At 52.6% G+C, this 22,394-nt stretch overlaps 2 protein-coding genes across 2 annotated transcripts; both read left to right on the top strand.

Annotated features, from left to right (window-relative positions):
* Positions 1–4,805: 4,805 nt before the first annotated feature.
* SIGMAR1 (sigma non-opioid intracellular receptor 1) lies at positions 4,806–8,148 on the top strand. Its single transcript, XM_037491889.2, has 4 exons — positions 4,806–5,000; positions 5,128–5,328; positions 5,462–5,554; positions 6,429–8,148. The coding sequence occupies exons 1-4, from the start codon at positions 4,850–4,852 to the stop codon at positions 6,653–6,655; spliced, it is 672 nt and encodes a 223-aa protein (XP_037347786.1). The 5' UTR covers positions 4,806–4,849; the 3' UTR covers positions 6,656–8,148.
* A 6,400-nt stretch (positions 8,149–14,548) lies between these two features.
* ARID3C (AT-rich interaction domain 3C) lies at positions 14,549–22,364 on the top strand. The gene is made up of 7 exons (XM_037493029.2): positions 14,549–15,621; positions 17,274–17,346; positions 19,178–19,361; positions 19,502–19,791; positions 20,327–20,497; positions 20,729–20,818; positions 21,278–22,364. Exons 1-7 carry the CDS (start codon positions 15,307–15,309, stop codon positions 21,376–21,378), a joined length of 1,224 nt encoding a protein of 407 aa, XP_037348926.1. The 5' UTR covers positions 14,549–15,306; the 3' UTR covers positions 21,379–22,364.
* Positions 22,365–22,394: the final 30 nt, after the last annotated feature.

Below are 22,394 nucleotides of genomic sequence, written 5' to 3'. Positions count from 1 at the left end.
CCTTGTGCCACCAGGGAGGCCCAAAAGATTTGCTTATCTATATTGATTATAGTCTTTATTGTTTGGGTGACTGGATTTTGGAGGCAGCCCCATTTTCTCAAGAACACCGAGGTTTAAGTACCACTTCCTGAATCATGCCAACTAATTCCTTCTCCCCTTGAGGGACATGTTCTCAGAAACATCTCCCAACTTCTCCTCTGTATCTCAAGTTGACTTTGCTGGAGAAAAGAAAAATGGCTGAGATGTGTCTTAACCAGCCCCTTTTCTTCAAGATCTCAGAGGTGTGATGTCTGCTAGATTATCGGGGGAAGATGGCTGTGATCCCCAGTTCCCTTTATTCTGCTTCCTGTGGTCACAGAGACTGTTAAGGTCATAGGACACTCTTCTTTTTTTTTTTAAATAATGTGCACTGGGGAAGCTTTTTGAAAGACCAGATTGGGCCCTAGATAGTACCAGAGGGCTCTTCCTAGAACAGAAGCCAGGTTTTTGGGCGAGTTCCTGTTAGGATTCTTAGAGAATAGTTAGCTCAAGAGAGTCACAGAAACCAGAGTTATTATAAAAATTTGTTCCCTCAGCCCTGCATTCTCCACTAGATAACCCCCTCTTTATCTTTCCTTTCCTGGCCAAGTTTCTCAAAACACAGTCCATGTTCCCAGCCTTCATTCTTACTTGCACAGTACACTGTAATGTGTTTTTTGCCCCATATTAACCAAGGTAAATCATCTTAGTTGCTATAACAAACTATGCCCAAAAGTCAGGGGCTTAGCACTAGAGTCCACCAGCTAGAAGTGATAAAAGGCAGCAAGGGGCACTAAAACTCTAAAATTGGCCAAAGACACTGCCCAAATAGTTTATTGGTCACTGTCTGAGTTCTTTACCCACGCGCACAATTGCAAGACTACTCAGGCTCAGAGAACAACAATAATGGGATTTATTTAAGAAACCAAGGAAAAGCAAAGAGTTACTGAGGCCAAAAAATGGCCAATTACCTCACCTGAATCAGTGTCTAGTGTTTTTAAGTTCTAAACCAAAGGCAGCTAAGATGGTGTCTTCCCACCACTGAAGACGCAGAGCTCCTCTCCCAAACAATAAACCACACTCACAAGATGGCATCTTCCTGCCACTGCAGACACACAGCAGCCAGACTATAGGCCAGGTTCCAACTCATGAAGACAACAGAACACTCAACAGGAGATGTTCCTGGAGCAACCGAGATGCCCCAGCACATCACCAGACAAATGACACTCAAAACAGCAGCTTCAGGGGCCTCCCTGGTGGTACAAGAGGTTAAGCACAGCACTGTGAATCTATAGGCAGCCTCTGCAGCACAAGTTCAATCCCCGGCCAGCCAGGGAGCTACCCACATGGCACAGCAGACCTCTCCTGTCTCACCCGCTGCTCCCCTCAGCAGTGCATTTCAGTCAATCTGCCTGTTCTGTTCCCCACTCTGTCTCTGGTGAATCCTCTCACCCACCCCCCACCCCTGCACCTCTAGCCTGCACCTTGGTTCTTATATTTATAAATAAATAAATATTTTTTAAAAATGAAGCCAGTCCCGCTTAAAAACAACAAAAACCAGCAGCTGCAGTGGGCAAATGACCCAACAAACGCCCCACTCATGCATCTTAGCGAGGTGCCTGGTTCCAGGTCTTCACCTTCTCTGCCAGGCTGTAATAGCAGCAAAACCAGGAGCAGTTTCAGTCGCTTGGCTACTTGCAATTCCTCCAAACTTTTCCTCTCTGAGGTTGGCTGCTGGAAGCCTCTCCACATCCTTCAGAGGCCCTCAACAGCCTTCTGGAAGGTTGGCATGGCGGGGGCCGAAATCTCTGGCTCTGGAATCACTGAAGATCCAAAAAAGCTGAACCCCAAACGCTGAATGCTCCAACGCTAAATCCGGAACACCGAATCCTGGGAGTTGCTTCAGCAGTCCCTTATATTTATTATCAGTCTCCACCCCAAAATGAAATACTTTGTTCACATTTTCACTGGGGCTATGCATCCTCACCAGCTCCCCTCTCTAGGGGACACCGCCTGTAATAATCTTTGGCTTCTGCCACTGGTTACACAATGATAGATGAGGGAAACAGAGAAAATATAAGTAATTTCAAAGCTAACTTTAGGAATCAGAACTGAAAGTGGCATGCACTATTTATACCTACATCTCATTGACTAGAACATAATCAAGCGGCTTCATCTAACTAGATTATGGAATGTACCTAGCTACCCTTGCAAAAGCAAGGATAAAAGCAAAACAAAAGGATTTGTGAATGTATAGCATTATCTCTGCTACATGGTCCTGCTGAGAAACCTAATGGTCATGTCCCATCATTTTATTGGACCTGTCAATTACATCTGACTGTTTGACCCTTCATTCCATCACTCCCATGTGTGAGGCTACTCTCTTCCAGTTCTGTTCACCTTTATGTTTTATTTATATAACTAGCACATATAACACCATGTGCCAGGCACTAATTGTTTTCTAATTATGAAGTCATCCAATCTCCATCACTATTTAGGTATGTACTATGAGGTAGGGACTTTTATATATCCCATTTTACATATGAGAAAACTGAGTCACAGAGTTCAAGTAACTTGCCTGATGACACAACTAGTAGGTAGCAGGAGCCAGGTGTTTAACCCAGAGGTTCTTAATCACTGCAGTATACTGCCTCTTTTCTCTTTTGCTTCTCTTCATTTTGGGTCTCTTTTCCCCCTGCCTTTTCCTTAACTATTGGTGTTCTTTAGGACTCTGTCCTCAATCTTCTCTTACTCAATTCTCCCTGCCCGTGACATTTTATCCACTCTATGGTTTTAATTACCACCTTTCCTATAGGCTCCCCAGTGCACTCTAAGCTGGGTGGGACCATGCTTACATTCTTTATGGCAATCTCCCCAGTGGTCACCTCAGAACCTGGCACATAACGGCACTAACAAAGTACCTGTTGCCTGATGGAATGGTAACTCCTAGTTCACTATCTGGAGACTGGATCTGAACACCAGACCTGAGCATTCAATTGTCCATTAGACATGAATAGGATTTTAGCCAAGTAAGGGGAAGTATGTGGCTTGTGCAGCCCATTTTTTGCTGTTTTGTGTGTGTGTGTGTGTGTTTTCCTTCAGAGGTGGTGGATGGAGTTAGGATGAAGAGGAAGAGTACTTCAGAAAGAAGAAAACAGGTCCTGCCAACTATATTTTCAGAGTACTTCTCAAGTTCATTTCTATTTCATCTCCACTGACACAGACCTCCTGTCTTTCTCTTTTTTATTTTTGCATAGAAGAACTAGGATGTAGACCAGAAGTAGGAGGCGGGAGGGTGAGAGGATTCATCAGAGACAAAAGCGGGGAGCAGAAAAGGCAGATTTGCCAAAATACACTGCTAAGGGGGGCAGTGCATGAGACAGGAGAGGTCTGCTGGGCATATATGGGTTAGCTCCCTGGCTGGGGATCGAACTCAGGGGCGCTGAGACCTAACCCTTAGGCCTCCTGTCTTTCTGACTGTAGACTTGGTCCAACTTTCATCTTGTTCCCCTCTACTTTGTAGGCCCTTCCCACTGCATAGGAAAATCTAATCTCATCACTCTCCTGTTTGTTGACAATCCCCAACAGGTTTGTAAGTGTAACGGGGTGGTCCCCAGGAAAGGGGGAGATTCCAGGTTTCCTGCCCCACCCAAAAGGAGGGTGGAGCTGAGCAGGGAGAGAAGAAGCTGCAAGGGAGACTGAGGAAGGAAGGAAGCAGGATGGAGCCAGGAGACCTGGAGGAGGTGCATGGAGCCGAGAGACACGTGAAGAAACTGCACGTGCCTTTTGATCATGGACTGGTTGACACAGATGTGGGTGGGAGACCCGTGGGGAGGTGACAATAGCGGCTTTTGTCTTGATTTTGCTCATTTCCTTCCAGACTTGTCTGGTGGTTTCTGATCCTTTTCTGTGGGTCCCCACTGGAAGATGCTTTAGACTTGTGGCAGGCTTTGGGGGGCCTTGTTCTGGGCCAATCCTGCTTGGGTGGACTTTTACCCCCAAGGGGACAGGTAACTTTGGGTAGTTGATTTAGAAACCATATTCTTTGCCTTTCCTGTATTGTTTCCTAATTGTATTAAAGTTCCTTCCCATTAAAGTCTCATATGTTTTGTGTTGATGGAGCAGATGACAGAACCTAATGAGAGCAGGCAGGTTTGCGGGGTCTGGGGTGCCCCCATCCCTGCCCTGTAACACATTGACCTCTTCTGCTTCAGAACAATGAATGACTTGCAGGCCTCAGAAGCCCCAACGCTGTCTCATTCCCGGGCACCGTTGCTCTTGGAGTGGGTCTCCGCCTGGAAGGCCCTTCCCAGATCTCTTAAAACTTGCGGGAGTGTCACCGCCTCCAAAAAGCCTTCCCTAAACCTCCAGGTAGAGGACCCCCCATCTTCTGCGCTAGCAAAGGCTGGCCTTGGCAGTCTCGGGGCGCCGGGGAGGCCTGCTTCCGGGCTGGTCAGCTTCCCCGCGCCGCAGCCCAGCCGGGCGGGCCTGCCCTTCCGGGGTCTCCCTCCCGCGCCGCCCCGCCGCAAGCCGGCCCGGAAGAGCCGCTGCCCGGCCGCCCCGCCGCGCGCCGCTCGCTGGAGGCCCCGCCCCTCGCCCCGCGTCCCGCCCCGCCCCGCCCGCCCTCGGCACCTCCCACTTCCCGCGAGAACACACTTCCGCCCGGGGGGCGGCGCCCGGGTGCCCGCGCGCTCCGATTGGCCGGGCCGCGCCGGACCACGGCGGTGGCGGGGGAACGGGCTGTGGACGGCGCCGCAGCTCGGCGGCAGCGGGCGTCGCGGTCGGGCCCGGGCCCCCTCCTCCGCCTCCCCGCGCCAGGCCGCCCGCCGCGATGCAGTGGGCCGTGGGCCGGCGGTGGGTGTGGGCCGCGCTGCTGCTGGCGGCCGCGGCCGTGCTGGCCCAGGCGGTCAGGCTCTGGCTGGGCGCGCAGAGCTTCGTCTTCCAGCGCGAGGAGATCGCGCAGCTGGCCCGGCAGTACGCGGGTGAGCGGGCGGGGGAGCGGGCGGGCGGGCGGGGCGGCGCCCGGGGAGGCCGGGGCCGAGTGGGGGCCCCGGGGGGGCCGTTCCCGAGCTCGGGGCCGGTGCTGCGCCTCACGCTGCTGTCCCCCAGGGCTGGACCACGAGCTGGCCTTCTCTCGGCTGATCGTGGAGCTGCGGAAGCTGCACCCAGGCCACGTGCTGCCCGACGAGGAGCTGCAGTGGGTGTTCGTGAACGCGGGCGGCTGGATGGGCGCCATGTGCCTTCTGCACGCCTCGCTGACAGAGTACGTGCTGCTCTTCGGCACCGCCCTGGGTTCTGGCGGCCACTCGGGTCAGTGCTGGCGACGGGCCGGAGCGGGAGGCTCGGGCTGTGCTAGGGCCCATGCCCTCCTTTCTGAGGTTTGGCCAGTCTGTGTGATGGTGCTGATGCCCTGATATTCGGTGTCCATTTTGTTGTCCCTCAGGGCGCTATTGGGCTGAGATCTCGGACACCATCATCTCTGGCACCTTTCACCAGTGGAGAGAAGGCACTACCAAAAGTGAGGTCTTCTACCCAGGTAGGTAGGGATGCTCGGTCCGAGAGGCGGGGCCCTTCTCTTGGGGTGAGCAGAGACGGGGGAGGGAGCTATGGCATGGAAAAGAAGTGTGGTGAGGGCTCTCTCCCTGGTTCCCTTAGTCCTAGGTATGCCACAGGTAGGTAGTTGAGCCAAGACAAGGGCCCCTGTTGCTTTACTCTGTGAAAAGGAAGCAAAACATGGCTTCCTTTAACCATGTCTGATTTTTATCTGCCAGGACACGTTTATTATTATTATTATTATTTTCAAGATAATTGGCTTCTCTTCAGCCAGTATTCTAACAGTTATTGGGAAGACAATTGGGTACTCAGAAATACTCTCCTATTGCCCCAAGGGATAAGGTAGACAGTATTTTTTCACTTAATTATATATATGCAATTTATATAAAAAGTAGAGCAATTTATGTAAAAAGTAGAACTCCCAAATAAGTTTGAGGTCGAATATTATAAGCACAACAGGGATTGTAACTGAATAGCTACCTTTCTCTGAAAGCCTCAAGAATCTTGTAACCACCCTTCCCTATCTAATGGGCCTAGCAGAAGTTCAGCTAAATTTCTGCTAGATGTGAGTGAGGCTTGGGAATACAGACTTCCATGACACCCCTATCATGGTCAGGTGAGGTGGACTGCCTTTGTTTCCCCCAAGAGCAAGTGATGCCACAGAACTGAATTTAAGAGAGGTTTTCTTGGCCTCCTACCCTCCAGATGGGAGAAGGGGCCAGGGAGGAAAGGCTTCTTCATTTTCCTAAAGCTCTCTCTCCATCCCCTACCCCTAGATAGCTCATAGGCCAGGGAGATGGCAGTAATGAAGGGCAGCAGCGGGGCTAGAATGCTCATGAGTGCTCCCTGTCCCCCAGGGGAGACAGTGGTGCATGGGCCTGGCGAGGCAACGGCTGTGGAATGGGGGCCAAACACGTGGATGGTGGAGTACGGCCGGGGTGTCATCCCATCTACCCTGGCCTTTGCGCTGGCCGACACGATCTTCAGCACGCAGGACTTCCTCACCTTCTTCTATACTCTTCGAGCTTATGCTCGGGGCCTCCGGCTTGAGCTCACCACCTACCTCTTCGGCCAGGACCCCTGACCAACCAGGCCTGAAAAGAGGACCTGTGGATGAACAGGAGCGGGCAGGCCCGCACACATCCACATACTGGATCCCTTGTGAAAAGACAGGGACATACTCACAACATGCAGATACTGAGTTCCTGGCATACAAGCAGGGACATACATGCTTATATAACCAAACAGATCCGTGGGAACATATGGGACACGCATTCAGATACTGAATCCTGTGTGTATGGGCGCATCATGCATTCATACCCATCCAGAGAGGGCTCCCCACATATGCCAAGGGGGCCAGTCATGTTCAAACACATATCACAAGCTTGACTCACTAACTCAGGCCTTTCCAGAGCTTTCCTGACCCCACTCAGGGCTCTGGAGTTAGGGTTGGAGGTGGGTATTGTATTCTGCCTGGGTCTGACCCCTCAACCCAGCAGCAAAGGAGGGCCTCGGGGAAGACGAGCTGCCTCTGGAGGCCCCCTTCACCCGCAGCTATGATGCTCTTCCCCTTCCTTTCCCTGTCCTCACCATATGCCTTACCCCCATCTATTCCCCTGCTATGCAAGTGCCCTCATGGTCTGGGACCCACCCTTTCAGCAATCAAGTTGGCTGGGGAACCAGAAGAATGGAGAATGCTGAGGTCCAAGGCCTCCTGTCCTAAATGACCACCTTCCTTCCCTGGGGTATGGTGGGGAGATTGACCTCAGCCCAGGGCCCACCACTGGGGAGAGGATCTGGTGTGTTTAGGTCCAAGGGGGCCATCTCTGGCCTAGAGAAGGCCATTTCTACACATACCCCATCATAGTTTCCAGACACTGCCCCTGATGCATTCTCTAACCATTTGTCTGTCTCTTAATAAAAACCTGTTGAACAGTTCTATTTCTTTGTGTGTGACAGCAGCAGGACAACCTGCTAACTCCTGGGGGCCTCTGGAAAGGCTTTCCTTTGTGTGACTTACTTTATAGACATTGTCTTTGGGCCACACTAGGGACAATATACTTTCGTGTGTTCAGTAATCACTTAGGAGGTGTATTGAGTCTTTAGGTAACTGGGTCTGTCTCCACAGCTCAGTTCTGGGTTGAGACCTTAGGATCAGCATGTTATTATAATAAGATCCCACAATTTTGAATGCTGCACTTGAAAATCTCACGGATGGGTGAGGCAGTTTGTGTCTTGGTCTTGCCTTTGCCATTCTGGGGAGTCTTACCTGGATGGCCACAGGGTGGCAGTGTGCACCCACTTTTGAACAGAGAGGGACATAATCCTCCATCTTTTTCCTACCTTTCCAGATTATGTCCACCCCTCACCAGAGCAAGAGTTCCTCCCCTTCATGGCCTGCATTTTCTAGGATCCTCACTTCTGTGGGGGCTCTGAGGAGTGGGGAATAAGCACATTGTCTGATGTCGGAGGTTGGTAGGAGCAGGACTTGGGTGAAGCAAGAGAGTTGCCTCAGGTGTTTGCCCTCTCGGCACTTACTTCATCCTGACTGTGCTCTGAGGTTGAAAAAGGCCCAGATCGGGCCTCCCCGGTGGCGCAGCGGTTGAGCGCTGGGTTGCGAAGCTGCCCGCGGCCTCTGCGGCGCCGGTTCGATCCCCGGCTGCTTCCCGGCCACCGGAGGAGGGTCCCGCATGGCGCGCAGACCTCTCCTGCCGCCCGCTGCTCCCCTCAGCAGTGTACTTCGGTCCTTCTGCCTGCTCTGCTCCCTGCTCTGGCTCTGGTGAATTCTCTCACCCTCCCGCGCTTCTGACTGTACCCAGTGCATGTATAAACAAAGAAAGAAAGAAAACATGCCTCTATAAAAAAAAAAAAAAAAAAAAAAAGAAAAAGGCCCAGATCACTCACTCATTAGGACTCCCAGTATATTAACAATAGATGGAACTAATAAAAACCTGATATTCTAATAAACAGAAATACCCAAAAGTACACAACCATTTGGAAACATCAAGAGTCTTAAGTTTGTGGCTCTGAAAGAATGAGGTCAAAGCAAAATGACCTTCCTGAACACCCATCACCACCTTGTTGGTTGTGGTGTCCTGACTGGGACCTACCCCCTCGTCATGGGTTCCAAAGTCACTCCTCCAAGGGTTTCTTCCCCCTGTAGCCCAGTTCTGCCTCTCGGCTCAGAGCCCACATTTATCAGGGATGCCCAGACATCCCTCCCATAAGGACTAGGTTCCTAACCTCTTCCTAGTCTGTTGCTAAGTCCAGTGGGGTTTTCTTCTCCACCTTAATTTGACAGTTAATCACTCTTAGCTTCTAAGATATTTCTTCATTGCCTCTTTTGCTAGATCCTTTGTAACTGCTCAACCTCTGATTTCTCAGGACCCAATCCTCAAATTTCTCTGAATTCCCAGGTGAACTTGGCCATTTTGTGACTTTGAATATTACCTATGTCTTTTCTCCAGTTTTATCAAGATAAAGTTGCATTGTATTTGTTTAAAATGTCAACATATGGGCCTCCCCTGGTGGCGCATCAATTGAGCACTGGATTGTGAAGCTGCCTGCTGCTGCATCCAGTTCCGTCTGGGGCCGCTGGGTGAGGGTCCCACATGGCCCGCAGACCTCTCCTGCCACCTGCTGCTCCCCTCAGCAGTGTACTTTGCCGGTCTGCCTGCTCTGCTCTCCCCTCTGGCTCTGGTGACTATAGTTATTGCATAGTGACTATAGTTATTGCAAGTTGCTTAGAGAGTAGATCTGGAAATTGTCACACAAGAAAAACAGAATTTGTAACTATGGGAGGTGATGGATGTTAACTATCCTTATTGTGATAATCATTTTGTAATCTATACGTTATTTTTAAGATTTATTTATTTATACAAGCACTGGGTACAGTCAGAAACACGGGAGGGTGAGAGAATTCACCAGAGCCAGAGCGAAAGCAGAACAGGCAGAGTGATGAAGTACACTGCTGAGGGGAGCAGCGGGCATGGCAGGAGAGGTCTGCACACCATGTACGTTACCTTTTTTTTAAGATTTATTTATGCATGCAAGAACTGGGGTATAGGCCAGAGGTGCAGGGGGTGAGCGTGGGAACAGAACAGGAAGATTGACTGACTGAAATACACTGCCGAGGGGAACAATGAGCAAGACAGGCAAGGTCTGCTGCACCATGTGGGTTATCTCCATGGCCGGGGATTAAACTCATGCTGCAGTAGCTTCATACTGCTGCGATTTATGCTGTACATTATTTCCCAGGAACTTGTAACTGAAGGTTTATTTCTTTCGGCTACATGTTTTCCCCATCTCCAGCCTCTGGCAGCCACCAATCTATTCTCTGTTTTTCTATGATTTTTTAAGATTCCACATATAAATGAGGTTATACAATATTTGTCTTTGACTTATTTCACTGAGCTTATTACCTTTAGGGATGACTGGGCCTCCCTGGTGGCACAAGGGGTTAAGCAAAGCACTGTGAAACTGTCCACAACTTCTGTAGCACGATTTCTATCCCCGGCTAGGGAACTACCCACATGGCACAGCAGACCTCTCTTGTCTTGCCCACGGCTCCCCTCAGCAGTGTATTTCAGTCTGCCTATTCTGTTCCCCACTCTGGTGAATCCTCTCACCCTCTGTACCTCTGGCCTACACCCCAGTTCTTATATGCATAAGTAAATCTCTTTTTTAATTTGTTTATGCATACAAGAACTGGGGTACAGGCCAGAGGTGTGGGTGGTGAGAGGATTCACCAGAGAGAGTGGGGAACAGAACATGCAGATTGACTAAAATAACACTGCTGAGGGGAGCAGTGGACGAGACAGGAGAGGTCTGCTGTGCCATGTGGGTAGCCCTGGCTAGGTATCAAACTCATGCTGCAGTGGTTGCTGACAGCGTCATAGGTTGCATCTTAACCCCTTGCACCACCAGGGAGGCCCCCTTTAAAAAAAAAAAAAAAAAAAGGATGGCACTCATGCTTGCATCATATAAGGTGAGTTCTCCACACAACAACCAGAGTCACTTTCACTGTCTGCTCAGATATTCCCAAAGGCATCTCATCTCATTCAGTCTTTTCACTGCCCCCAGGATCCTACTCCAAGGCCTGTGTTTCCACTAACCAAATATCTAGCCATTCATTTCAGGGACCCTCAGAACTAGCCCAGCAGCCTGCTTGCTATTTTCTGACACATCAAACAAACATACTTCCATCCATATCAGGATACTTGCACCTGCTGTTCTGACTGCAGTGCTCTTCCCTAGGAATCCAGATTGTTCCCCTCCTCCCCTCCTTTGATTTCTGCTCAGTGAGTCCCTCCATGCTTCTATAAAGTTTTTGATACTGCTCCCATTAAGAAGCAAACTGATTTCCTCTCCCCTGAATGTGGACTGGGCTTAGATGTATGCTTTTAACAAATATTATATGACAGAACTGACAGTCTGATTCCCACAACAAAGTATCACTACCTATTTAGTCTCTCTGCTTGGATGTTGGGAGGTCACTCAGTAGTTCAGTGGAGAGGTTCCCCCCGGGGAGAAAAGCATCCTGCCTATAGCCTTGCAAGTGAGCCATTTTGGTAGTGGATCCTCCAGTCCCAGTCTTCATTAGAGAGGCAGTGAGCCAAAACCAGTTAAGCCAGCCTCCCATCCCTGACCCGCAGAATTGTGAGAAAATAAATTTGTTGTTTGAAGCTGCTAAGGTTGAGTGTAATTTGTTACAGTCATAACTAACTAGCACACCACTTTTCCTATTTTCCCAGCCCAGATTTTTCTCCATTTTAATTATCACCATTTGACACTATGCGTGTGTATACATATATATATATATATATATATATATATATATATATATATATATATATCATTACACCATTCCAATAGGGTATTGTTTTATTTACCCCAGTGGTCAGTAGTGCCTGGTATAAAATTGGTGCTTATGGGCCTCCCCGGTGGTGCAGCAGTTGAGCGCTGGGTTGCGAAGCTGCCCGCAGCCTCCGCAGCGCCGGTTCAATCCCCAGCTGCTCCCTGGCCACGGAGGGTCCCACATGGCGCGCAGACCTCTCCTGCTGCCCGCTGCTCCCCTCAGCAGTGTACTTCAGTCCTTCTGCCTGCTCTGCTCCCTGCTCTGGCTCTGGTGAATTCTCTCACCCTCCCGCGCTTCTGACTGTACCCAGTGCATGTATAAACAAAACAAACAAACAAACAAATAAAACATGCCTCTATTAAAAAAAAAATCTTAATTAAAAAAAAATAAAATAAAATTGGTGCTTAGTAAATAGGCATGGGATGAACGGAAGTCCAGCTCTGCCTCTGAGGTGCCTGTGTGTGTGTGAGACAACCCTTCCTCTATAGATGAGTTGAACCAGTCCACAGTCAGGCTTTTTCCTTCCTCTCAGCCCTTTCCAGTTGCAGCCTTCCTGGTCTAGATGCCAAAGACTTGATTGACATCCCCCTCTCCTCTGCACCCTGAAAAGCAATCTCCAAACCCTCAGAACTAGAATTTCCCCAAGCCAGTAGCTATACTTTTGCAGGAGGAATCTTATCATCTATCTCTCTCCATACACCTCCTCTTTGTTTATTTTTTTTAAAGATTTATTTATGCAAACAAGAGCTGGGGTACAGGCCAGAGATGTGGGGGGTGAGAGGATTCATCAGAGACAGAGTGGGGAACAGAACAGGCAGATTAACTGAAGTAAACTGCTGAGGGGAGCAGCAGGCAAGTCAGGAGAGGTCTGCTGCTCCATGTGGGTTGCTCCCTGGCCGGCCAGGAATTGAACTCGTGCTGCAGAGGCTGCACGCCACCAGGGAGGCCCCAGACACCTCCTCTTTGAACTACCAGCCAGGAAGCCAACCGGGCACAGAGGTCTCACAGTTATGTACCTTCTGCCCTCCAGTGCCTCAGGAGAATCCCATGGCATGTTTGCCTGCCTCTGCACATTCCCTGAGCCTGTCCGTGGGCCCAGCCTCAAAGAGGGGTAGGCAGAGGAGGGGCTTGACTCTGTCCCCAAGAGAACTCTTACCACACAAAGCCGTGGGGGAGGAGGGTCTGGCCATCAGTTCTAAAGTTTGTGCAGAAGGGCACTGGAGCAAGCCAAAGGTGTGAGCAGGAACAAACCTCAGTGTGGCCAGGGATGGGCTAAAGAGAACAAGGACTTATACGCCAGTGGCAGCTGGACTGGAGACAGGAAGAGTTAGGTAGTATCACCCAACCAGAGGATACCAGTAAGATTCACTGATAGTGTGGGCCAGGCCTAGCTGGGTCCAAGAGGAGGGAACTGATTTGGAGAGGAGGGGAGAGGCAAAGGTCACACGTGGATTTCTGCCGTTTAGAGGACTCTTACTCTGAAACATGTGCCTCACTGGGTATAAAGTCAGAGGATGATACCCCCAGTAGGGTGTGACATATTTATATACCCACGCTAAGTGTCGCCCCTACAGATGTGTGTTGTTCACACACACTTGACATCACCTCTGGGTGGCACTCTTGATTTTAGTAGGTCCGTACCTTTGGGCACAAGAAACGGGCATGTATGTGGATGCCTGAGAGGAGTGGGGTTCAGGCTGCACACGGGAGAAATTGTGACTTGCCATTCAGAACCCCCATAAAGGAACAGCATCTTAGCATCTGGCAGATAAGTGGGATAAAGTGACTAAAAGTGGTGGATTAACAGGATCTGGAGAAACATGTTGGGGAGTCACACAAATGAGTGGAGGATGTGCAAAGACAGGCAAATTGGTAATCACTACTGAAATGCATGATGAGTACCAGAGGTCTGCTATGCTGTTCACTCTTGTGTGGCTGTTTGATTTATTTGTTTGTTTGTTTGTTTGTTTATTTATACAAGCACTGGGTACAGTCAGAAGCGTGGGAGGGTGAGAGAATTCACCAGAGCCAGAGCGGGGAACAGAACAGGCAGACTGACGAAGTACACAGCTGAGGGGAGCAGCGGGCACGGCAGGAGAGATCTGCGTGCCATGTGGGACCCTTGCCCGGGGTTCGGGGATCGAACCGGCGCTGCAGAGGCTGCGGGCAGCTTCACAACCCAGCGCTCAACCGCTGCACCACCGTGGAGGCCCTTGTGTGGCTGTTTGAAATCTTCCATAACAGAACATCATCTAAGAGCTAAAAACCGGCTGTATCTGCATGTGGTCTATGTACCTTGCTGTGGGTGTGCAGTCTTCTCAGAGGCCTCTGATAAGTGCAGAGGTGTGAATCCACTGCTTTATAGACGTATTGTACAAACTGCAGTGTGTGCAGCACGTGGACAGGCTTGCCACACTCACCCCAGGTTCCCACAAAGTGATCCCCCTCATGATCAGGACCTCCCCAGGTCATTGTGCAGTGGTAACCAAGTAGGTGAGGGGACAAAGCAGCCAGGTGCCTGAACTTGTGACGAGTGTGTTGGTGTGTGGACACGGCTGTTTGTCTATGAATGCCAGGCACTGAGGCGGGGGCACGACTTGCGAGCTTGGGCGGGGCCCTGGCCCGGAGTCCAGCGCGGCAGACTGAAAGCCCAGAGGTGGTGGACCTCTCACTCCCTGTGCAAGATTCCCGGCAGCTCTCCAGAGCCCCTCCCCGCTGAACCTGGCCGTTTGGAGGGTGGGAGACACCTGTTGGGGGGGCTGGGAGCGGCAGTGCCCACCGGAGCTCTCTCCGTGCGCCCCCGCCCGCCCCGGCCGGGCTCGGGTCCCGCCCCCGCGGCCAGCAGCGCCGGAGTGAGCGCACCGCGGCCAGAGGAGCGCGCGCCGGCGGGAGCGCACCGCGGGGTACCCCGGCGCAGGGAAGCGAGCCGAGGCCAGGGTCGCCCGCCCGGGAGGCGGGCGGAGCAAGGGAGCATCGTGGAGACGCCGGGGGCAGCGGGCCGCGCCAGGCTGGTGAGTGTGGCCGCCGGGCGCCGGGAGCTGGAGCGCGGGCATCGAGACCCCGCCGTGCCCGGCCCGCCGGGTGCCGTCCCAGCGCCGGCTCTGCCCCGGCCGCCCTCTCGCTCCCCCCGCGCCTCCTGATTCCAGTGCCCCGCGTCTCCGCGGCGTGTCGCCGTCTGTTTTCCCCTGTCTCCTGCTCTCTGCGCCCGTCTGTTTCCTGAATCCGTGTCTTTCCGAGCTCTCTTTCCTGCCTCTGCCTCTCGCAGCGTCAGGCTCCCCGTCTCTCAACCCCGGTCTCACTCTGTTCTCCCTGCCTGTGTCTCTGTCTCTCTGGACTGCCTGTCACTCAGGTGTGCTGCTTCTCTCTCACCTCCCTGCTCTAACCCAAATCTATCCATCTCACCTCATTCCATCTCTGGCTCTCCTTGCTCCTTTCTGTCTCTGCCTGCTGTCTCTGTTTCTGTCTCGGTGCCCCCCTCTCATCTCTGCTCTCTCCCTACTTCTGACTCTCTCCCTGTCTCCCTGTCATCCATTGTCTCTCCCCGTCCCTCTCTCTTGTCTCCAGTTCTGTTTCTTGGTCCTTGTCACCTTTGGCTTACTCGGTGTCTGCCAGTCCTCGGGCAGTGCCCATTTCTGCCTCTTTGGGTCTCTGCCTCATGCTCATTTTGCCCCTCTGTCCCTGCCAGTCTCGGAGAAGGCCATCTGTCTTTTCCCTCTGGCCCCCTGCACTTCCCTGAATCTCTGACCACCGCCTCTTCTGTTGGGGGTCGTGGGGGCGGCAGGGTCCAGCACCCATAATTCCCCCCCTCACAGGCAGCCCTTTCCTCGGGACCCCGCCTGGTGCCCCCTCCACCTGGGGGACTGCGCCTGGAAGCTGTCATGGAGGCCCTGCAGAGGCAGCAGGCAGCCAGACTGGCCCAGGGGGTGGGGCCATTGGCCCCTCCACGCCCACCGCAGTCACCCCGGCTTCCCATGCCCGGCCACCGGACCCTGCAGGCCCCTGAGGGGGCTTTTGGTGAGGTTGGAGCTGAAGAAGAGGACACGGCAGAAGAGGAGGAAGAGGAAGAGGAAGCAGGGGCTGTGGAGGAGGCCGCTGAGGAGAGCCGTCCAGGCACCCAGGGCCCTAGTTCACCTTCCCACCAGCCCCCTGGACCTCATCCCCATGAGTGGACCTATGAGGAACAGTTCAAGCAGGTAGGACCCCCTCCATGTCAGGCCTTCCCCTTTCCTCCCCTCTGCGCAAAAGCACAACCAGGTGATCAGGAGCCCACCTCACTCCACTGCCCTCTGCAGGATGGAAAAACAGACGCAGAGACCTGGAGAGAGACAGCGAGAAGACCGGAGGACAGATAGTGAGATAGTGAGAGCGAGCGAGAGCCTTGTACCCAGTGTACAGGCATACTAAGGAGAGCAGGAGAAACCAGAAACCTGGAGGCAGAAAGACTGGAGGCTCTTCGTGGGCTGAAAGGGAAAGTGCAGGGTGTAGGAGTCTTCCAGATTTCTTCTGAGGGGGATCTGGAGGTTGTGGCCTCCGGTACCAGCACCATCCAGGCCTACTTTCTTACGCATCAAATTGCAAGGTCATATTTAGAAACAGAATGGAGGCGTCATTCCTTTGGCAGTCTGAAACCCCCGCTCCCCTGCTGCTCTCCCCCATCCAAATCCTCTGCCTGACCTGAATGGGTGGCAGAACTCAGCCTGTAGTGGCCACTACAGCTGCAGACCTCTGTGCATCTGGGAGTGACAAAGACTTACTCCCAGGGTCTTATTTGAAGTTCTTTCTCCCTGAGGCTGGAACCCAGCTGGATGTTATCCTGTTCCAGGCTGTTACTCTAGAGGTTTTATGCAGGACAGTGACTGGAGGGTTGCTGTTCTGGTGGTGTCCCTCACAGGGTGCTTGTCTTGTCTATTTTGCAGAAGTGTCTGTCTATGGTAGTGTTTTGTGGTATTAATGTAAAACAGCGAGTGTCACTCTGGAGATGTGGCTCCAGAGATTCTTTCTCTTGGGTATAATTCTAGGGGCTATTACGTGGAAAATGTATGTGTTACTTGTGGGAATTCATCTAAGACTTAGGATTCAGTACAGCTCTAAAGGTGGACCTCTGGGGTTTGTTACTCACCGGTATGTTTTTGCTCTGGGAATTCTTATTGGGGGATGGACTTTGCCTATGGGATTGTTACTCTGGGTACGTAACTGGATTGTTCCTCCTGGGAGGTATTTGGAAAGGAATACAGGTGGTGGAATGGGGGATGCGTAACCTGGATGGTGCAGGGCGCTTGCCTCCGAGGCAGCTTCCATAGTGACCAGGTCATTGTCCCTGAAGGCAATCATATCAGGTAGGCTGAGGGGGCCGTGGTACCCAGGAGCTTCTGAGCATCTCCCTGCTTGAGCAGTGAGTTCCAGGCTCCTTTGCTCTCTTCCCCAGCCCTAGAGTCCGGGCGCATAGGGATGCTGTGCATAGCTAGAAGTCCTTGCAGGGATAATTTGGAGTGAATGAGTGTCTCTGTCATTTTTCTCAGTGTGAAACACATCCCCAGCTTGACTTCCTCCCTGGGGTTCTGTGTATGCCCAGGAGGGTGGACTTTCTCCACAGCTTCCTCTCTTCCCTTACTCCCCAGATGGGTGCTTTGAGCTGCTCAGGGCAGTGAGGTCTCCCTGAGCATTAGAAAAAGTGTCCCTACCTGCCCCCAGGGCAAGAGAACCTGATACGAGGGAGTCCACATTCAGACCCAACTCACTCCTTCAGCTTGGGACCCTTGTGCAGGGTACACTTTGAGTTGGAGTGGGGAGCACAGGGAAGAGGGAGGGCCAGCAGAGCTGGAAAATAACCTCAGTCTTTCCCCAGCTCTACGAGCTTGATGCAGACCCCAAGAGGAAGGAATTTCTGGATGACCTCTTTAGCTTCATGCAAAAGAGGGGTAAGTGGGGTTACATGAGGGTGGGGAGGACCTTGGAATGCCCCCCTCCCCCACTTCCAGTTTAAGCAAGGGAGACTCCAGGCTTTAGTCCCAGGGTTGGGTTCTCTCTGCAGTCTTGAGCTTGGTAGCACCTGTCCTTTGGGCCCTTGATAGCGTCTTTAACCTCTGACCCTGCCCCCCTCCTCCACCCAGGGATTAATTAGTGGCCAGCCCACTGTCAGGTTAATGAGTGTGGGATCAATTGGGTGGGTGGGAGGGGGGAACTGGTTGGGGGCTGGCCAGGGATCCGGGAGTTCTCCGGACTGGAAGGCTGAGCTTGCCTTGGTCCTCTTTCATTGGCCCTTCCTCCAGGCTGGGCTTTCCTCAGTTTCCCCGGCTTCAGACAGGGGAACACCCCATGTGCCCTACAGCAGATAGCACTGGGATTAAGCTTGAAGGAGGGACTTCTCATGGGATAGGCTGGGACTGTGGAGGAGGAGGAATTCCTTTCCAGGAATTTTTCTTTTTCAGAGCTAGAAGAGAATGCAAAAAGGGTCCAGGAGGGGAATAGGGTGGGCGACAGTCCATCACTTCAGCTTCTCCCCAGATTCATGGGTCCGAAGACTGACTCATTATCTCTCTCTACAAAGCTAATTAACTCACTCCGAGCGCAGCCTGATAAGCCGCTAATTAACTGGCTGCACTGCGGCCCCTCCCTTAGTGGCGCTGCAGGCCAAAGTCCCTCGGGCTCCCCCCCACCCCCCACCAGTCCAGCATTCTTTTCCGGTCCTTTCCTAGCAGGGACCCTCGATAGGTCCCCAGGCCCTGTTGCTCCCCAGGGAGGTTCATTATGATTCTAGCGTCCGCGCCTTGTGTCTTCCTCGAGGTCTCCCGTCCCCTGGAGATGGGGTACCGTGGTCTGAGCGGATCCCAGCACTCCCTCCCACCCTAGGCCGGGAGCTCTGCCTCCCTCTGGTCCCTGCCTCCCTCTGCTCCCTCCGCAGGGGGAGGGGGTCCCCCGGGGCCGATAATTTCCCCCCATTAATCAGGCCGCGGCTAATTGTTCGGGTCCAAAGGCGGCTGCGGAAGGGGACGGGATCGGTAAGGAATTAACTGGGGCCCATCGCTCAGCGCAGACAGGCCCCTTTGTCAGGACTGGCCGGCGGGGGCGGCGCGGGCTGCGCAGCGAGCCGAGGCTGGAGGTGGTGGGGGGAGGCTGCTTCTTACCCAAACACCATGCCCTGGCCTCTGCCAGCCACCCCGGGGTTGCTGCTTAGGGGAGTCGGGCTCTTCTGCCCTGGCAGGAAGTCCTTCCTATAGATATATTCCAGGGGTCAGCAAGCTATAAAGCCTGTGGGCCAAATCTAGCCCCACTGCGATATAAGATTTTAACATTTAAAAATTTTTATTTTAATGCACCCTCCTTCACCCCCGGCCCCGGTTTTCACATTTTTAAATAATGGAAAAAAATGGAAAGATGAACATTTCCGGATGTGAAATTCGATTTTCAGAGTGTATCAATAAAGTTTTATTGTAACACAGCTGAACCCATTCCTTCAACTATCTCCTATAGCTGCTTTCAGGCTATACAAATGGCAGCGTGGAGTAGTTCTGACAGAGGTCGTTTAACACCATCTGGCCCTTTACAGAAGTTTGCTGACCCCAGGTTTGAGCTTCTGGTCCTTCCAGCTCTGTAGGTTGTTCCTGGAATGCTACCTCTCTCCATCCCTCCCCCTCTACTTTCTTGGAGGTCCCGCCCGCCTCCTCCAGGCAGTCACCTCCACCAGTCTGAGGGTGCCCCCAGGTCTTAGTCTTAGTGTCCTGACTGTCCTCTCTCCCTCCTCCCCACCAGGAACGCCAGTCAACCGTGTGCCCATCATGGCTAAACAGGTGCTGGACCTGTACGCGCTGTTTCGCTTGGTGACTGCTAAGGGTGGCCTGGTGGAAGTCATCAACCGCAAGGTGTGGCGTGAGGTCACGCGCGGCCTGAGTCTGCCCACCACCATCACCTCGGCCGCCTTCACTCTACGAACGCAGTGAGGCCAAGCGCGCGAGGGGCAGAGCCAGGCCAGGGAGGGAGCGCGGGGCGTGGAGGGGCCTGGGGCGGGGCGCCAGCGTCTGGGGCTCGATCAGCTGGACCCAGCCTCCCATTCCACCTCCACCCGGTCCACCCTAGGTACATGAAGTACCTGTACCCGTATGAGTGCGAGACACGGGCGCTCAGCTCCCCAGGGGAGCTCCAGGCCGCGATCGACAGCAACCGCCGCGAAGGTCGTCGTCAGGCTTACACAGCGGCACCGATCTTCGGTTTGGCAGGGCCGCCCCCTCGAGGCACTCCGGGCACCGCCTCTGGCCCTGGCCCGGTTCCCTCCACCCCTACGTCCGGCCCCCGCCCCACCCAGGGCTCCGCTTCTGGTCTGCCGGCGCACGCCTGCGCGCAACTGAGCCCGAGTCCCATCAAGAAAGGTGTGAGGGGAGAGGGATGGAGGTTTGGACATCTCTGAGATCTAGTGGGGCGCAGAAATGCAGGGAACATTAAAAGGTGGGAATTCTGAGGTCTGGGAGGCATTGAGTGTTGGGGTAGAGGGGGCTGTCAGGGCTCTTAAGTTTGGTGACAGGCGTATCTGTCAGGTCAAAACCTTGGAAAGCTGGTGTTACTGCGGTTGGGGTCAGGTTCAGGAAAAGGTGCTTCATCTACAGCAATTCCATTCCACACTTGTCCATCCAGGGCTCATATTTGCACGTAGTTTGTGTCTTCAGTGACCTAGATTATTTAACAATCAAGAGCAAGGAAATTCCCCCAATTGTCTCGGAACAACCAGATATATATTGACACTTTGGCCATTCCAGTTTCAATGCATTTAGGCTGAGAATATGGATGGGAGGGGAGACTGAACTTGGTGCTTGGATTGGGTAACCTCTCTTGATCCCACTCAGGGAATAACCAAATGCAGAGACAGAGTTAGTTGGACCAGAGTAGCTGAATGAGCTGTTCTTTCAGAGGAGAGTGCAATTCCAACCCCTCGACTGGCACTGCCCATGGGCCTGGCCTTGGGACCTGTACGGGAGAAGTTGGCACCAGAGGAGCCCCCAGAGAAGAGGGCTGTGCTGATGGGGCCCATGGACCCACCTCGGCCTGGTTTCCTTCCCCGTGGCAAGGTTCCCCTGAGGGGTAAGAAGGGGCTTCATGCTGAGTGGGCTTTGGACTTGTGCGCTGAGGGAGAACAGATCCATTTCCTGAGAGGTGTTGGAGGTGGGCATATAGATCCCCCAATAAACAACTGTGTCATTACAGGTATGGGACTGAAGTGGGATGAGGGTTGTCTGCAGGGATGGAGGGAGGTATTTTTAAGTCTGAAGTCTGATTCCATAAAATGTGACTCCCCTGTCCCCTCCTGGACAGAAGAGCGGCTGGAGGGGCCTCTCAGTCTGGCAGGCAGTGGTATCAGCAGTATCAACATGGCCCTAGAGATCAACGGGGTGGTCTACACTGGTATGGGTACTGCAGGCTATCTACACTGGCATGAGGTCAGGGGTATTTACACTGGCATGGGGATTTTAGACTTTCTCTCCTGGCATGAAGTTTAGGGATATCCAAACTTGCATGGGAGACATTGGGGTTCAGGGGGCTGCTACACTAGCATGGGTTAAAGGTGGTATCTACATGGCATGGGGTCCAAGGCATGACCTCTCTGGCATGGGTCCCATGGGATGTCTGCCTTGTAACGGGCCTCTGTATCCATGTAAATATTTCTTGCTTACCTGTTTAAGGTATCTACATTAGCATAGGATTCTCTTAACTAACTCAAGGGGCTTGTCCTCATTGGTTTGTGATGGGGTATATGTGTGATGGTCTAGTAATCAGACACTGACTTTTGTTTCCTTCTTCTGTTTCCATGCCCACCCCCTCCTGATTGTGTTTACCCTATACCATCTCCTCAACCCTTTGTAGGTGTCCTTTTTGCCCGTCGCCAGCCTGTACCAGCCTCTCAGGGTCCAACCAACCCTGCACCCCCGCCCCCTACAGGACCCCCTTCCAGTACCTCACCTTGAGGGCTCCCACTTGGAATTAAGTGTTCCAAACCCATTGCTGAGGGGGGACGAGACAGCCCCCCCCACATCTTAATTCTCCCAGGATATCCACTCTAGGACCCAGCCCTGGGAGGTGACCACTGCCCACCATGCCATGTGGATTTAAAACCAAAGAGTTTTCTTTTGATATTACATCTACCTCATTGTAAAGGGAGGGCACATCCTCCCTGGCCAACTTTAGCAGCATCTACCAAAGAGTTCTTCCCCCATTAAAACCAATCACCTCATGCGCCCCCACCCCCTTTGTCAGTGCTCCTCACTGTTACGCTTATGCTAGGACCCCACCTCTTGAAGTCAGATCTGCTTCTCTTCAGAGCCAGCTGAAGAGTTGGGTTGGGGTGTTGTGAAGGAGCTGTCCCTCCGATCACATCTGGACAATAAAGCTGCAGTCCCTCCTCTAGTGCCTCTTCTTCTTGTCTGGGGGTTGGGGAGGAGTCGTGTGGTCTATAAAGACTACCTTCTCAGAGGGGAAGACAGAACAGCAAAAGCCCGTGAGATGAGAGTAAGAGAACTCAGTCTCAAAAATCAGACTGAGTTCAAATCCTGATTCTGCTGCTACAGTTTTGAGTGGCCTTGGGCAAGGCATCTAATCTCTCGAACCTCAGAAAACTTCAAAAGGTGTCTCATAGGGCCTTTTACTGATCTATAGGAGTGGACTATCCTGGAATAAAGGGTGTGTGTGTGTGTGTGTGTGTGTGTGTGTGCATTTTCCGAACCGGGTGTGGGGCCGGGGAGGAAACTTCTCTGGTACCCTGGGATGAGAAAAAGAAAGGTAGAAGTTGACCAGCAGGAGTTGGAAGTTAGGGAACGGGACTGACAGATTAGCCGTTGCCTAGGTAACCAGGTAGCTTATGACAGCTGTCGTGGTCCCGTCCTGCCACTTCCGTTACCAAGACCCTGACTCGGGGCGTCACTTCCTGCGTGGAGGGCCAACTATGTACTCGGATTGGCCAGTCATCTCTATTTGGACGGACGTC

Source organism: Talpa occidentalis, unplaced genomic scaffold (assembly GCF_014898055.3).
Source record: "Talpa occidentalis isolate TD23 unplaced genomic scaffold, MPIMG_talOcc4v2.1 talOcc4.7, whole genome shotgun sequence".
Lineage (NCBI taxonomy): Eukaryota > Metazoa > Chordata > Mammalia > Eulipotyphla > Talpidae > Talpa > Talpa occidentalis.
Note: the sequence above shows the minus strand (reverse complement) of the source record. Positions and strands in the feature narration are given on the sequence as shown.

Bases quoted from the DNA above. Each gene is read 5' to 3' on its own strand.
- ARID3C (XM_037493029.2), top strand. From the start codon at position 15,307: ATGGAGGCCCTGCAGAGGCAGCAGGCAGCCAGACTGGCCCAGGGGGTG. The intron at 19,362-19,501 runs GTGAGGCCAAGC...GGTCCACCCTAG, and splicing joins GCCTTCACTCTACGAACGCA to GTACATGAAGTACCTGTACC. The intron at 19,792-20,326 runs GTGTGAGGGGAG...CTGTTCTTTCAG, and splicing joins CCCGAGTCCCATCAAGAAAG to AGGAGAGTGCAATTCCAACC.
- SIGMAR1 (XM_037491889.2), top strand. From the start codon at position 4,850: ATGCAGTGGGCCGTGGGCCGGCGGTGGGTGTGGGCCGCGCTGCTGCTG. The intron at 5,329-5,461 runs GTCAGTGCTGGC...GTTGTCCCTCAG, and splicing joins GGGTTCTGGCGGCCACTCGG to GGCGCTATTGGGCTGAGATC. The intron at 5,555-6,428 runs GTAGGTAGGGAT...CCTGTCCCCCAG, and splicing joins AAGTGAGGTCTTCTACCCAG to GGGAGACAGTGGTGCATGGG.